Below are 15,486 nucleotides of genomic sequence, written 5' to 3' on the forward strand. Positions count from 1 at the left end.
GAACAGCAAGGCCTGGCGAGTGCTCGAAGCAACAGCGTTCTGCCGGAACATTGACGGGGAATGGGTTGCTGGCGAGGAAACAATAACTGATTGCGTAGGCTGTCGTATTTCTAAGGCTACGCGTTGATTGATCACGGGGAAGCTCCGCAGTCTCGACCGCCCGACCGACGCGCAGGACAGCCTTCGCAGCTCTCAGCCAGGAGAGCGCCCTTGAGACGGCGAGAGTGTTCTTCGATTCATCCAGGGACACGGCGGATTCGTCGTATGGAGTTTGAATCTGCTCTGTCCCGTCGGGTCGCAATGGAGGCGGCCCTGGTCGCCCTTTAGATCGGGAGATGGCTACGACGAGCATAACCGCGGAGTATTCGACTCCCAACCCGAGCTTTAATTGGTAAGATGATGGTTTGGAGTCGTTGGCTAGAGAAGGCTTTGTCTGATGGGTTCCAGGTTTTTTCTGCTCGAGCTCAGCGTGTCGGGCATCCTGTATGTGGAATCCCCCGATGGTGCGTCGGGCTTTTTACTGACCACACACGTATAGAGTGCTGTTCTTTCTCCTCTACTTTAACCGTCTCTTCGCTACTCTGATCTCGTATGGGATTCGGGCGTATACATGGCATTACTACCGCGCGTACGTCGACATCAAGGCGCTGAATATCTCGCTGCTCGGAGGGCGGATCTTCTTCAAAGACATCCGATACCACGGGGTGAACGAAACGATTTTTGTGCATGGGGGATTTATAACGTGGCAGTACTGGGCACGCGCGGTCCAGAGGTCGGATCTTTCCAAGCTCAATGAGAAACCGTCGGGGCCATCGAATAGCGCGCGAAATGCTGGCAGGGAGGGAGATCCGCCAAGCGTTGTCGACGGCGAGAAGAACAGTGGTCTTGGGGAGCAGGGAGGAGTCAAGAAATCGGACAAGCTTCCTTGCCGCATCACTGTTACGTTCTTTGGCCTGGAATGGTTTGTGTACAACAGGACCCCGGCTTATGATAGTATTCTTGCCGGGTTTGGTGTCAAAGATGACCAAGCTGCTTCGGAAGATGAGGATCATGATCCTCCTTCAGCGGATTCCAGCAAGCCACCGAAGCGCAGTTCGAAAGACCAGCCGGTGTCTCATGATGGCGCAGCAGCGGGGAGCGACGGAAACTGTCCGGACTCTCAACCTTCTACGGATCCCGACCTTGAGATCAAAGGTCCTCTTTTAACTATTCTTCGGCTCCTTCCTATTGGGCTGGTTTGTACCAAGGGTGCCCTTGTTATCGGGAATGAGTACACGAGATCGGTTGTGACAACCACGTTTTCAAGTGCTACGGGGAGCATCGATGCCAGCAATGCAGGGCCATATGACCTCTATCGCCAAATATTCTCCTTTGACTTGAACAACCTTGTTGTGCAATTGCGGCCGAATCCTGACTATAAACAGAGCCAGCTCACAGCTGCACACGGCTTGACCTCGCCGCATGAAGACAAACTCGGGGCGAGACGGACGAGAGACCACTTCTTCAACTACCAGTTGAAAAAGCGGAAAGTCTGGCACAGTGTTCGCGACCTGATCCCGTATTTCCAGAAGTCAGTAGAGTCGTTCTATGTGTTTGATCATGGCGAAACCTCGAATGCCGACGCTCCCAAAAATCCGGCTGGGACTCCAGGTGATGTTCGTTGGGTCGGCCTCTCTCGCTATCTGGACAATGAGAGTCAAAATGATCATGAGGGGTGGAACGCCGTGGAGTATGCCAGGTTCTCGACGATCCTAGAAAGCCAGAGAGTGGCCGTCAGGTACTTCTGGGATATCCCTGGGTCAGTGCCACTTCAACATGCTCCCTTGGCTTCTTCCACGAGAATGAAGTCGCGAGATATTAACGGAGCCCCCCCCCCTGAGTGGGGTGTGGATCTCAGGATAGAAGGCGGCTCTATCACTTACGGGCCTTGGGCAGACAGGGAGAGAGGAGGACTGCAGAATGTCTTCTTTCCCAACTTCTACCGAAGTGCTTCAGCAGCCGTACCGTTGACCCCGGGGAGTAGTAGACAAAATACCGTCTTCAAATTGACCATCGAGCTCAGCGAGGAAACTACTTTGCGTATACCGACCCGAGAGCCATCCAAAGACTGGCAATGGAAGGGTCGAGCCGAGGCGATTGGAGGATCCTCCAAAACGAAGAATCAACAGCAAAGACGGGCTCGAAATAAAGAAGGCGAGAAGAGCCAGGTTGGCCCAGATATCCGTCCCTTTGGCTGGCTGTTTCTCCGTGTTGCGCCTGATTCTACTATCACCTACACCATGGACATGATAGCTTCAAGTTCAGGATATACAAATCAACTTGCCTTGGACCTTCGCGACTCAAGGCTCTCGTCCAGCATCAACCACGGTCCTTTGTGGCAGTGCCCGAGACAATTGATGACTTGTGATCTTTCCAATCCTTTGGGCTGGAATGATCTTCGCACATGGAAGTTCGACATCGAGAGTGAACAGATGGAGTTGTTTCTCTTACGCGACCACATATTTCTCATCACAGACCTAGTGAGCGACTGGGCGTCTGGTCCGCCTACAGATTATTATACTTTTGTACCATTCGTGTATAACTTGAATCTTTCCTTTACAGACCTCCGACTTGTCATGAACGTGAACGATATGAACATCATCAGCAACCCTTCTGATGTCAATGACAACAGCTGGCTAGTCATCAAGGGCAAGACCCTAAAATCGGACGTTCTTATACCTATTGACAAATATAAACCGGAGCAAAATGCAGTTACTTTCAAAGTCGACCTTTTGGATGGCGGCATAGACACCACGACGCCATCGTGGGATACTTTGCATACCTTCTTACAAGACAAATCAACAGCCCTTCTCGATAGTCTGTCTATCGACGGTATCTACAACTATTACCTTTCCACGTCCGCCGAACTCGTCGACACTTTGATCCTTGATATCGCGGGCTCTTCTCCCAGACTTTACCTGTATGGGTTTTTGATCCGGAACTTCATGACCATTAGAGCGAATTATTTTGGCGATGAAATGCATTTCAGGACACTGGAGGAATTCCAGGAACGTGCATATTCTCCGAATCAATCCAACACACATCACGGCCTGAATCCCAACCGAAAGTCAAACGATCTCGATGTGATCCTTCATGTCACCGCCGACAAGGTTTGTGCTCTTCTTCCAGGGAATATATACGACCGTTTGAAGATGATTCGACTCGATGCACCTTCGTTAGAGATTGATTTGCGATTTACGAATTACTATATGGACTTGCAATTTTCACTCGGCCCCGTGAGAGCAGCTTTGGAGTCCCGACAAGTTGATGGCTCAACCGTCCTGTCTGCCACCCAGCTGTTTATCGATAGCTGCTCTATCCATGGCCATCGTCTCTTTGGTTTGCCCCCTGCTGAGCCTACTTACGTTTGCAACTGGGATTTTGGAATAGGCCGCATTATAGGCGAGTGCTCGGCTGAATTTCTGAGCTGTCTGACCGCGGGTCTTAAAGCCTTTGATTTCACTTTAGATAACTTCGAGAACGCTTTGCCACCGGTTATACCCATCGTCTTACATGATGTCACGTTTCTACGAGCCACACTGAAATCAGTGCATGTCTCTGTACTCATGAATGAGGCGGCTCTTCTTGTGAGCTCTGGTCCAGTGAGCACAAAATTCAACGACTGGGCAGATCAGATGTTCTCCAAACGGCTCTGTGTTCTTATTCCCGACGTGACGATTGCCGCTGTGGCTCGTCAAGATTTGGATGATTCAAAATCATCTCACGGGGCAGTGAATCCTTTAGGATTGATTCAGCTTGCAGTGAAATTGCGACTGGCCAAACGTACCTGGAATATTACGGAGGATAGGAGACTTCAGCAAGAGCACATCAAGATTCATGATGAGCCTACCCATCGGACCCCCTGGCTCCTGCTTGATGGCATAGATGACGACCAGATACCATTTATGGAAGGGAAGTTCGATCCCCCTACCATTCCTATACCATCCCTGCCAGCACCTATATCGACACGATCCAGATTTGTCGATCGACTATCTGGCAGGCAGTTTTCCGAAACAATGACCAAGGGAAGCAATAGGAGTTTCATCGATGCCTCAAGTATGAGGAGCAGTAAGAAACGAAGAATCCATAGCGCCAATTCGGCCTCAAGAGAGTATGTCCGAACTCTTTCGGTACCGGGATTGTCTACCTCCGGTGACTTCTTGACTCCAGCAAAATCGCGTTTCGAAAGTGGAATCGAAGATCCGAGGATCTATGTGCGCGATCAATCCACACCCTATGTATCTTCGAGGGCAAAGACAAGCGATGCCAACCCCTGGGCCATTCCGGAATTTTCTCTTCACAGATTAACATTGGATACAACCCAGCTTCCATCAGAGGAAGTGGCTCCTCACGATAAACGAAACATTGAGACAATTGACTCCCGGTGGAATCTGCTTTCCTCGCCCTTTGAAGAGGGGAACACCACGCATACCAATGTCTTCCTTGAGTTGCCTGAGGGAATAAGAGGGTATTGCGCACCTGAGTTTCTCCATATCATCTCGGACTTTATCCAGGAATTCCAACCAAGTCACCCAATTGAGGTTATCGATTCTCTCCAGACAGACGTCGTGGGAGATATTGTAGCATATGAGAAGTCCCTTAACAAGCCCAAGACAACCACGAGTCTTGCTATCCGCGTCCCCTCGATCCTCGTCCGACTAGCTAATAAGACACATACACAAGACAGTGAGAGTCAGACAATAAGTTTCCTTGACGAATACATCATCAGCCTATCCAATCTTCGATCCGAGTTTCGAACAAGGACTGAACGTCAAAAGGGCGACTTATTGAAAGGGGTCAAGAAAAGTCATACGGTGCACGCAGCAATGGATGCCCTCAAAGTGGCTATCAATGGTGGCAATGTGGATGGTTCTCATGGCAAGGCTGAGTTTGAATGTCGACTCGGAGACACAAATTTCTGGCTCATGAGCACCCCTGCGGTGCGAGCCCATCTCCAGATGCGAGCTTTTGATACGGTCACATCGCCAAAATCAGTTGCGCACCTCGCGTCTCTCGTTCGTCGTACTACCACCATGTCTGACTCTGCTGCTTCTGCGTTTCAGCAGAGCTCCTCACTCGGTACTAAGAGGCTACGGTCACTTATCTATGGCCTTACACAGTCTGCTGCCTCCATTTCGGATCCATCGTTCCTCACACGCATATCCAACGTGCTGAGAATTGCACCATCCCATATACGACAGCATGATTCCTGGAAGATCATCTCTCGTCTTCGTAATACATACAACAACCTTCCTTCTGACCAACAGCGGACCCTGGCTACCAGATCTCCGGGTGAGGAATATTCACTGCCGGATAATGCCAGATCGATTGTCCTTTCCAACTTTGACCAATGGCGAGCCTGGGATCTGGCTCATGTTGAAAGAAGTTATGTCATGCGGCGAGTATGGTCTCCTGTCGACAGTGTTCAAGAAAGTACTGCCCCGCCTATGTACATCTCTTCTACGATCAGATCGTTCCGGTTCTTGATGGATCCAGGCCCAAAGGAGAGCGATTTTACATTGCAGGATCTGTCGACCAGAGTATCAGTCCACTCGCAAGAGACTGATGCCACCACAGCCAAGAAAATACCCAAACAGCTGATAGTCGTCCAGTCATACTGCTCTTCCACCGCGCTACGAGTGCGATGGGAGATACTCGACCTCGTGGAGGAGATCATGACAACCATGTCTGATATTACCTTGGAGTCGTCGAACTCCCCACAGCAACCTGCTGTTGCTGATAGGGAGAGCGCAATTGAGCTTCAGGTTGTCATGGGAGCTGACACTGGCTCGATAGCTCTCGATGGGGTCAATGTGAATCTCAAAGTGACAGGTACTGCCCTTAGAGGATCCCTGGCTCATAACGGACACAATAAAGGGGGGGTTAATCATTCGACTCTGCTGCTTAGCGGAGAGACTGTGCTCTCTGAGGTTTCCAGTGTATCCAAGACACTCATGCTCTGGAGGATTCGGGATCCACGAACTTATTTTTCACTTTTGGCTAAGGGAAGTGGAAACAAGTCGGCCCATGATGTCAAGATCGCCGCCTCTTGCAAGAAGCTACGCTACGAAATGAAGGAAGACCCTCTAAGTCTTGCACACACAGCAGACCGACTGATCGAAGACGAAATCCGGTACATCAGTCAACTCGTGAAGGAAATCAAGAGTTTACCAAAGCCTCCAACCGAAAATACCTCTTCGTCTCAACAGACAACGCAAACCCGGTTTCATCTGGCATTATTCTCCGATGATTACCGGCTCTCCTTTTGTTTGTTGCCTTCTTTAACTTATATTATAACCGGTGAAGTGGCCCGCATGTCCGTGATGCCGCGGGAGGATTCGAAGATCGAAATCGATTTTGACGTGAAGAAAAACACTCATACTCTCTTGTCTTCGGAGAGGAACAAGTGGAATGTCCTATCAATTCTGGAGATACCACCCATCAATGGTCGCATCGTTGCCAACCTCTTGCCTGAACGAACGGAAGTTGAGGTCGACACCACCATCGAACTTATCAAGCTACAAGCTAGCTCGGTGCGAAGCTTACTTGGGGCACTATCAGGCTCGGAGATGGCCCATCTAGTATCTGATCTCAAACAGAACGTAGCTGTCCTTGAAAAACACCTTGGTGATGTCCTCGCTTTGGAGAAAACGCCGCCCAAGACAAGAAAGCCGTCAACTGGCCATGAGTTCATTTATAAGGCACGGCTCACAATGGCGGGCACGGAAATTCATGCCACCACCCCGGGCCTCAGCAGCAAGCATTACTCTACGGAGATGTGCCTGACCCTTGGTATGATCCAGATGCATCTCGACAGTGGGTTGGACCAAGGATACCCGATGGAACACCCTTACTTCCAGATCGATGTGACTCGGATCATCTTCGACCTCAAGAAACGAGAAAAATCAAGCAGTCGCTCCTACGGAAGGTGTGCTATCGACGCGAAATTGATAGGTTCAACGTCCGTGGGCGAAAGCGGGGAGCTCTTAAGGGCGTACCACTTGAGCAGCAAGAAGTTCGACGTTGAACTATGTGCTGAGACGGCGACACTCATTGTTGACATCCTTGCCCATCTACAGGAGCGTCTGAAGACGTTGGACCTTCAACATGAGGCCAAACGCTTCAAGAAACTACGACAACGGGGGCAAACCGAGTCCAGGGGAAAGGCAACAGAGATTCCTGCTATCCAGGTGGAGGATGGAGGAGGAGATTCGCAGACCTTTTTCGATGCAATCTATACCCTCGATCTCAACAACGTCCAGATCAGCTGGAACATGTTCCATGGTTCTACGGAGATTCCTGGCGAGCAAGCCGAGGATCTGGTCTTCTCCATCAGGCATCTTGACCTGTCGAACAAAAGGACCAACACGGCGAAGCTTCGGATCGAAGATATGCAACTTCAGATGGTTCCCCCTTCGGCAGACCGGCGGGAGCGATCGTTGAACTCGGCTCTTATGCCGGAACTGGTGTTCAACGTGGCGTTTTCGTCAAAGGAGAAGGAAATGAGACTGGCTTTCCAGGCTGCGGGCAAGTCTGTCAACCTTCGGGCGACTTCAAACTTCATTCTTCCTGCCAGCATGTTGCGGGATTCCATTGCATCGGCATCCAACACGCTACGCGAGGCCAATGCGATTTGGATGCGAACACCATCCACTAACAACAACACGAAGCGCAACCTGTTCGGAAACAAGCGACTACGCTCTATCCTGGTCGATGTGGATTTTGCTGGCGCTTCAGTCGCTCTGCTCGGCAGTTACAACGATGATCATCAGAGGGTGCTGATGGTGGCTTCCAGAAGCAGCTCTCTGCCCAAGGGAAAATATGGCCAGTATGTCCAGGGAGATGCGGCCACCACGGCCACCTTCCGGGCCCCTGGTGTTGCCTTGAAGGTCCAGTTCGAGGATAATGGCAAGGATGACCCGGCTTTGAATGCAGAGCTGAAGGTAGACGCTTCAACCAATGTGCTGTATCCAACGCTTGTTCCATTGATCAAGCAAATGACGGCCACTGTCAAGGAGGTCATGGGTGAACAGGAGTCGTCGCCGACGGCGACCTCGGTGTCGGTGCTGCCGGCCTCTTTGACTCCTACAAAATTGCAACCGAAGTTCATCGACGGAACCCCACTAGACACCAAAAACGCAGACTCCATTCTCGGCCGCTGCAAGGTGAACGTGGGCATTCTGATCTGCAAGCAGGAGTTCAGTCTGAGTTGCCAGCCCATTGCGAGAGTCGCGGCCACGGCATCGTTCAACCGCGTGTACGTGACGATCAATACCGTCCAGTCCGATGACCATGGACGCTTCCTGGCGCTCCTGGTGGCGTTTAAATCGCTGCAAGCCTCTGTGAAACATGTCTATTCCAATGAATCGACAGCCAGCTTCGAAGTCGAGTCGATTATCATGTCTCTCATGAACCGCCGGCATCTCGGTAGCACCAAGGGCATTTCGGCAATTCTCAAGGTGAGCCCGCTGGCGGTGATGTTGAACGCCAAGCAGGTGCAGGACCTCTTGCTTTTCCGCGAGATCTGGGTTCCCTCGGGGGAGGATTCGGGTGGTGCGGCTCCCGTCCCAGCGCCGTCTACGGAGACACAGGCCTACATTGTGCAGAGGTATCAACAGGTGGCGGCGGCGTCTGCCTTCCCCTGGGACTCTACCATCTCGATCGAGCAGATGCGGGTTCAGCTGGATCTGGGCCCCACGCTCGGCAAGTCTCAGTTCTCGATCCAAGACCTGTGGCTGTCGTCGAAGAAGAGTTCCGATTGGGAACAAACGATGTGCATCGGCTTCGACAGCATGGGGGTGGAAAGCGAGGGCCGGATGAGTGGGTTCGTGTCGCTGGAGCGCCTGAGGGTTTCCACTTCCATCCAGTGGCCTGACCAGACCCCCCTGTCTGGCAAGACGCCGCTGATCCAAGCGTCGATTGCGTTCGACCAGCTGGGGGCCAAGGTCTCGTTTGACTACCAGCCGTTCCTTGTCTCGGACATTGAAGGGTTCGATTTCCTCATGTACAATGTACGCGACGACGCGACGGGAAGCAACCGGGAACGACTGTTCAGCATCCTGGAGGGGGAGAAGGTGCAGGTGTTCTGCACCAGCCTGACGGCGTCGCAGGCGCTGGCGCTCTTCCAGGCCTGTCAGCGGCTGGTGCAAGATAAACAGGCGGCGTATGAAGCGTCGATCCGGGAGATTGAACGGTTCTTGCGACGCAAGTCGGCGATGGCGGCGAGCGGGAAACTTGAGCCTAGTCGGCGCGAGACGGAGCGGCCGGAGGAGGACAGGGAGAGCGCCGAGAAGGCCCCGATCTCACTGTACACGGGGGTGGTTGTGGCGATCAAGACGGTCAACATCGGGGCGTTTCCGAGCTCGTTCTTCGACCACCAGATCCTCAAGCTGGAGGCGCTGGACGCGCAGGCACGGTTCGCGGTGTCTCTGCAGGCGGGCAAGATCCACAGCGCGCTAGGCCTGACGCTGGGCCAGCTGCGCGTGGCTCTATCCGGGGCCGGGCGCGCCAGCTCGACCAACCTGGACGAGCTATCGATCGACGAGGTGGTGCAGCGGGCAGTCGGGTCGCGCGGGGGTACGATCCTCAAAGTCCCGCGGCTGGTGGCGCGGATGGAGACGTGGCAGACGCCCGGGGCGCGACATATCGACTACATCTTCCAGAGCACGTTCGAGGGCAAAGTGGACGTCGGGTGGAACTACTCGCGCATCAGCTTCATCCGGGGCATGTGGGAGCGGCACTCGCGGGCGCTGGCGTCGCGACTAGGCAAGCCGCTGGCACCGTCGGCAGTGCGCATCACAGGAGGGCAGCCCGGCGACGGCGACGGCGATGGCAACAGCCACAGCAACGGCCACGGCAACGACGAGCCGGGGGAAGAAAAGATCACGGCGGTGGTGGTGAACGTGCCGCAGTCGCGGTACACGTACACGGCACTAGAACCGCCGGTGATCGAGACGCCACAGCTGCGCGATATGGGCGAGGCGACGCCGCCACTGGAGTGGATCGGGCTGCAACGCGAGAAGCTGCCCAACCTCACGCACCAGATCATCATCGTCACCTTGTTGGAGATTGCCAAGGAGGTGGAGGATGCCTACGAGAAGATCTTGGGGTCGTCGTGAGGGAGTTGGTTGGGGGGGTTGAGTCTCTATGGTGTGTCGATGATGCAGAGTACAGAGCATGGCCTTGTCAGCCTGAAGTTCCCTGCAACATGGTACTATAGTATAGTTAGTCTTATGTATACATACTGGTTATCGTGGTATGGCCTCCGACTATGTTGAGGCTGGATTAATAATGTTAAGTCCTATCTCCGATGCATACAGCCTCGTAACATATTTCATTCTCAGACGTATTTTTCTTGTAGAATACCAAGTTTATATCGTCTCTTTGTGTGTTTAGCTAGAAGATTAGATGAACAGGAATATATATCATACTCCATAGCGGATATATCGGTACTATCCATAGCGATACTAGATGATATAATCTATACTTACGTACCTTATGCCTGTTGATAGGCGTCGTTCCAGAACACAGTTCACAGTGAGGTACCAGGGTACCAGGGTACTAATAACTCAATAAGTACTAGGTACTATAACTTAATAGTACTAACAAGTACAATAAGTTCTATTGCCTCAGTATATGTATACGTATGGGAGTATAGTTACCTAGGTACTGTATAAGTGATACTCTGTATGTAGGTACACGGCGGGGTCCTAAAACAGTATGGTTGATGACGGTATTACCACAGTAACAGTACGCGTATTATTAGTAGCTTACCCAGGTAGAGAGGTAGTAACTAAGGTACTAGGTAGGTACCTAGGTACTAGGTAGGTAGGTACCTAGTACCTAGTAGCTTATAGCTTTACCCAAGGTTACCCAACTTACCAGGTAGTACTAACCTCTAGTACAGAGTACAGTACACGGCGCCCGGTAGAACAGCCAATGGCAAGCTCAAAAGGCAGAGCGGGCACAGAGCAGTGGCAGTCATTGATTACGGGTGGTTGCCTCAGGCAGAAAGGTGGGATGTCGTTATATTACTGAAATACAAATACGCTGCATCACCTGCATCCCCGAGCCATGGAAGGAGACGAGATTGAGTCATATATTAACAATAGGTAAGAATAGACAGATCTAACTAATAAATCCAACTCAAGAACTCCGTATTCCAGAGTCCATCCTCCGTCGTAGTCCAATTTCTGCTAGTGAAAAATTTGACGAGGGCGGGACAAAACGCACATCCAGATTTGAAATCGGGAAAATCCCTTCGTCTCCACCCGGGCCTCTTTTCCCCCCCCTCCTCTTCTCTCGCCTGCGACTTTTTGCTCTTCTTCACCTTCCTCTGTGAAGCCTCCAGCCTTCTTCCTTTGCTTAGGAGCAGTGCACATAGGTTTTTCATCTCGAAAAAAAAAGTCTTCATCAGGTCGAGCTAGCCCTCGGTCCTGCTTCTTTGTGTTTTCTTTTTTTTCCCTTCACAGATACCCCTCTTCCTCAACCCCGCCTCGAAGGCCGTTGCTGAGAAAAATCCGTCAAGATGGTTAAGTACGTTGTCTCTTGAGAGATTCCATCACATACTCTCTCTCTCTCTCTCTCTCTCGAAAAGAATATCTCGCTGACTATCATGTCTACAGCTTCACGATCGAGGAGGTCCGTACTGCGTCTGCCCCGCGCCGCCCGAGGGCTCCCAAACTCGCTCGGCACCGGTGGCTATCAGCATCAGCCCACACAAGATGAGAAGATCAATCAGCTAACAGAGGTGTAGATCCGGGCCCTGATGGACCGTCCGGCCAACATCCGTAACATGTCCGTCATTGCCCACGGTATGTCTTGATCTCTGCTCTGGTGAATAGGAGCGTTGACTAATGTCGGGCTCTAGTCGATCACGGCAAGTCCACTCTCAGTGACTCGCTCGTCCAGCGTGCCGGTATTATCTCGGCTGCCAAGGCTGGTGAGGCTCGTTTCATGGACACCCGTCCCGATGAGCAGGACCGTTGCATCACCATCAAGTCCACCGCCATCTCCCTCTACGCCAAGATGCAGGATGAGGAGGACCTGAAGGAGATTCCCCAGAAGGTCGACGGTAACGAGTTCTTGATCAACTTGATCGACTCGCCCGGTCACGTTGATTTCTCCTCCGAGGTCACTGCTGCCCTCCGTGTCACTGACGGTGCCCTCGTCGTCGTCGACTGTGTCTCCGGTGTCTGTGTCCAGACCGAGACCGTCCTGCGTCAGGCTTTGACCGAGCGTATCAAGCCCGTCTGCATCATCAACAAGGTCGACCGTGCCCTGCTCGAGCTTCAGGTCTCCAAGGAGGATCTCTACCAGTCCTTCTCGCGTACCGTTGAGTCCGTCAACGTCATCATCGCCACCTACCTCGACAAGGCTCTCGGTGATGTCCAGGTCTACCCCGAGCGCGGTACCGTTGCCTTCGGTTCCGGTCTTCACGGCTGGGCCTTCACCATCCGTCAGTTCGCCATCAAGTACGCCAAGAAGTTCGGTGTCGACCGCAAGAAGATGATGGAGCGTCTCTGGGTAAGACCCCCCCCCCCAAAAAAAAGAAAAAAAGAAAAGAAAAAAAGAAAAGAAAAAAGAAAAGAAAAAAAAAAAAAGAACAACTGCTGACATATCCCAGGGCGAGAACTACTTCAACCCCAAGACCAAGAAGTGGACCAAGAACGGCGAGTTCGAGGGCAAGCAGCTCGAGCGTGCCTTCAACCAGTTCATCCTGGACCCCATCTTCAAGATCTTCAGCGCCGTCAACCACAACAAGCGCGATGAGATCAACACCCTCGTTGAGAAGCTCGACATCAAGCTTGCCAGCGACGAGAAGGACCTCGAGGGCAAGCCCCTCCTCAAGACCATCATGCGCAAGTTCCTGCCTGCCGCCGATGCCCTCCTGGAGATGATCTGTATCCACCTCCCCTCCCCCGTCACCGCCCAGAAGTACCGTGCCGAGACCCTGTACGAGGGTCCCGCCGACGATGATGTCTGCATCGGTATCCGTGACTGTGACGCCAAGGCCCCCCTGATGCTCTACGTCTCCAAGATGGTGCCCACCTCCGACAAGGGTCGTTTCTACGCCTTCGGTCGTGTCTACGCCGGTACCGTCCGCTCCGGCCTCAAGGTCCGCATCCAGGGTCCCAACTACCTCCCCGGCAAGAAGGACGACCTCTTCATCAAGGCCGTCCAGCGTACCATCCTCATGATGGGCCGTTTCGTCGAGCCCATCGAGGATGTGCCCGCCGGTAACATCGTCGGTCTCGTCGGTATCGATCAGTTCCTGCTCAAGTCCGGTACCCTCACCACCTCCGAGACCGCCCACAACCTCAAGGTCATGAAGTTCTCCGTCTCCCCCGTCGTCCAGCGCTCCGTCGAGGTCAAGAACGCCGCCGATCTGCCCAAGCTGGTCGAGGGTCTCAAGCGTCTGTCCAAGTCCGACCCTTGCGTCCTAACCATGATCAACGAGTCCGGTGAGCACGTCGTCGCCGGTGCCGGTGAGCTGCACCTCGAGATTTGCCTCAAGGATCTCGAGGAGGACCACGCCGGTGTGCCCCTCCGCATCTCCGACCCCGTCGTCTCCTACCGTGAGACCGTCGGTGGCACGTCCAGCATGACCGCCCTGTCCAAGTCCCCCAACAAGCACAACCGTCTCTACGTCAGCGCCCAGCCCCTCGACGAGGAGGTCTCCCTGGCCATCGAGGCCGGCAAGATCAGCCCCCGTGACGATTTCAAGGCCCGTGCCCGTGTCCTCGCCGACGAGCACGGCTGGGATGTCACCGACGCCCGTAAGATCTGGTGCTTCGGCCCCGACACCTCCGGCGCCAACCTGCTGGTTGACCAGACCAAGGCCGTCCAGTACCTCAACGAAATCAAGGACTCCTTCGTCTCCGGTTTCCAGTGGGCCACCCGCGAGGGTCCCATCGCCGAGGAGCCCATGCGCTCCATCCGCTTCAACGTCCTCGACGTCACCCTCCACGCCGATGCCATCCACCGTGGTGGTGGTCAGATCATCCCCACCGCGCGTCGTGTGCTCTACGCCGCCACCATGCTCGCCGACCCCGGTATCCTCGAGCCCATCTTCAACGTCGAGATCCAGGTCCCCGAGTCCGCCATGGGTGGCATCTACGGTGTCCTCACCCGCCGCCGTGGTCACGTCTACACCGAGGAGCAGCGCCCGGGTACCCCCCTCTTCAACGTCAAGGCCTACCTGCCCGTCAACGAGTCCTTCGGTTTCCCTGCCGATCTCCGCAGCGCCACTGGTGGCCAGGCCTTCCCTCAGTCCGTCTTTGACCACTGGTCCATCCTCCCTGGTGGCTCGCCTCTTGACCCCACCACCAAGCCTGGTCAGACCGTCGTTGAGATGCGTAAGCGCAAGGGTCTCAAGGAGCAGATCCCTGGATACGAAAACGTAAGTTTTTTTTTTTTTTTTTCTCTCTTTTCCATTCTTCTTCTTCTTTCTTCCCTTACTAACTATCGCAGTACTACGACAAGCTGTAAAAAAGTTCAATGCAAGCCGGATAGACTTCCCCTCAACGATATCTGGAATCCTTTTCTCATGAGATTGACAAATGCGATACAATGGTCGGTCTAAAACGATTTTTTTTTTCTCTTGAGTCGTCCGATCTTGCAGAGGTCACCTTTGTCACCCGTCCATCGCCCTTGCGACATGGAAGAGCTACCTCGAGTCGCTTGACGGCATATCCGGAGTTCCAAATACCTAGAGAGAGAAGTAGAATCAAGGAGTGCGCGCATTTGAAATGGCTTTGCTTTCTGTTTTGCTTTTGAGATTGTCACGTTAACGACCGTGAAGGCTTTTTTCTATCTTTACTGTTCTATATTTTACCAAGTTGGACATGAAAATCAATCTGGTAATCACCTTCTTCCCTGGTAGTAGTAATCAAACTCTTGTATCCTCCATCATATTCTTCGTAAAGTTGTTTACATCGCTCCTAAGGACTCCGTAACACGACATGGGCAAAACAATGCCAGCCTCAGGCCACCAGATCACGTGACCCTTTATGTCGCGCGAAAGGTTCCTCGCAGCGGTTCCCTTCATCGCTCATTCACCACTGCCTGGTGAGCTCCCATCACGATCAGGTAGCCATCTCTCTTTCTCCGTTTGTCCTCCATCAACGTCTCTAATAGCCTGCTAGCTAGAGGAATCGGATTCTCGCCCGTTGCGCGCCATCTGGACTTCGCAAAGTCGCTACCCGCGCCGATTTAAATTTATGATGAGCCTCTTTTTTTTTTTTTTTTTTTTTTTGAAGCCTGCCACGGTGAGCTCTCATCGATAGCAACAACAAGAAAACCAAAGCTTCACGGAGATTTCTTCATAAAGGAAGTAGTCTGCTGTGGTAAAGGACACGGGGGAAACGCCGCGATGCAGTTCTCCGAGGAAGAAGCTGCTGAGGTGAAGAAGTGGGTGGTTAAGAAACTCGAAGATATGTGCGTGTC

At 52.8% G+C, this 15,486-nt stretch overlaps 3 protein-coding genes across 3 annotated transcripts in view; all 3 read left to right on the forward strand.

The window, feature by feature from the left end:
• Window positions 1-6: 6 nt before the first annotated feature.
• On the forward strand, window positions 7-10,363 carry ASPZODRAFT_132195 (hypothetical protein). Its single transcript, XM_022722961.1, has 3 exons — window positions 7-391; window positions 448-483; window positions 539-10,363. The coding sequence occupies exons 1-3, from the start codon at window positions 336-338 to the stop codon at window positions 10,155-10,157; spliced, it is 9,711 nt and encodes a 3,236-aa protein (XP_022581738.1). The 5' UTR covers window positions 7-335; the 3' UTR covers window positions 10,158-10,363.
• Window positions 10,364-11,421: 1,058 nt separating this feature from the next.
• ASPZODRAFT_132197 (hypothetical protein) lies at window positions 11,422-14,836 on the forward strand. The gene is made up of 6 exons (XM_022722962.1): window positions 11,422-11,574; window positions 11,664-11,679; window positions 11,795-11,852; window positions 11,909-12,564; window positions 12,665-14,440; window positions 14,512-14,836. Exons 1-6 carry the CDS (start codon window positions 11,567-11,569, stop codon window positions 14,527-14,529), a joined length of 2,532 nt encoding a protein of 843 aa, XP_022581739.1. The 5' UTR covers window positions 11,422-11,566; the 3' UTR covers window positions 14,530-14,836.
• A 576-nt stretch (window positions 14,837-15,412) lies between these two features.
• ASPZODRAFT_151756 (hypothetical protein) overlaps window positions 15,413-15,486 on the forward strand; it is a gene marked incomplete at both ends in the record, with an annotated part of 2,510 nt that continues 2,436 nt past the window's right edge. The window contains one exon of the mRNA XM_022725769.1: window positions 15,413-15,477. Within this exon, the coding sequence (XP_022581740.1) occupies window positions 15,413-15,477 (65 nt within the window). The remainder of the gene's footprint in view (window positions 15,478-15,486) is intronic.

The sequence above is a fragment of the Penicilliopsis zonata genome (assembly GCF_001890105.1).
Source record: "Penicilliopsis zonata CBS 506.65 unplaced genomic scaffold ASPZOscaffold_6, whole genome shotgun sequence".
Lineage (NCBI taxonomy): Eukaryota > Fungi > Ascomycota > Eurotiomycetes > Eurotiales > Aspergillaceae > Penicilliopsis > Penicilliopsis zonata.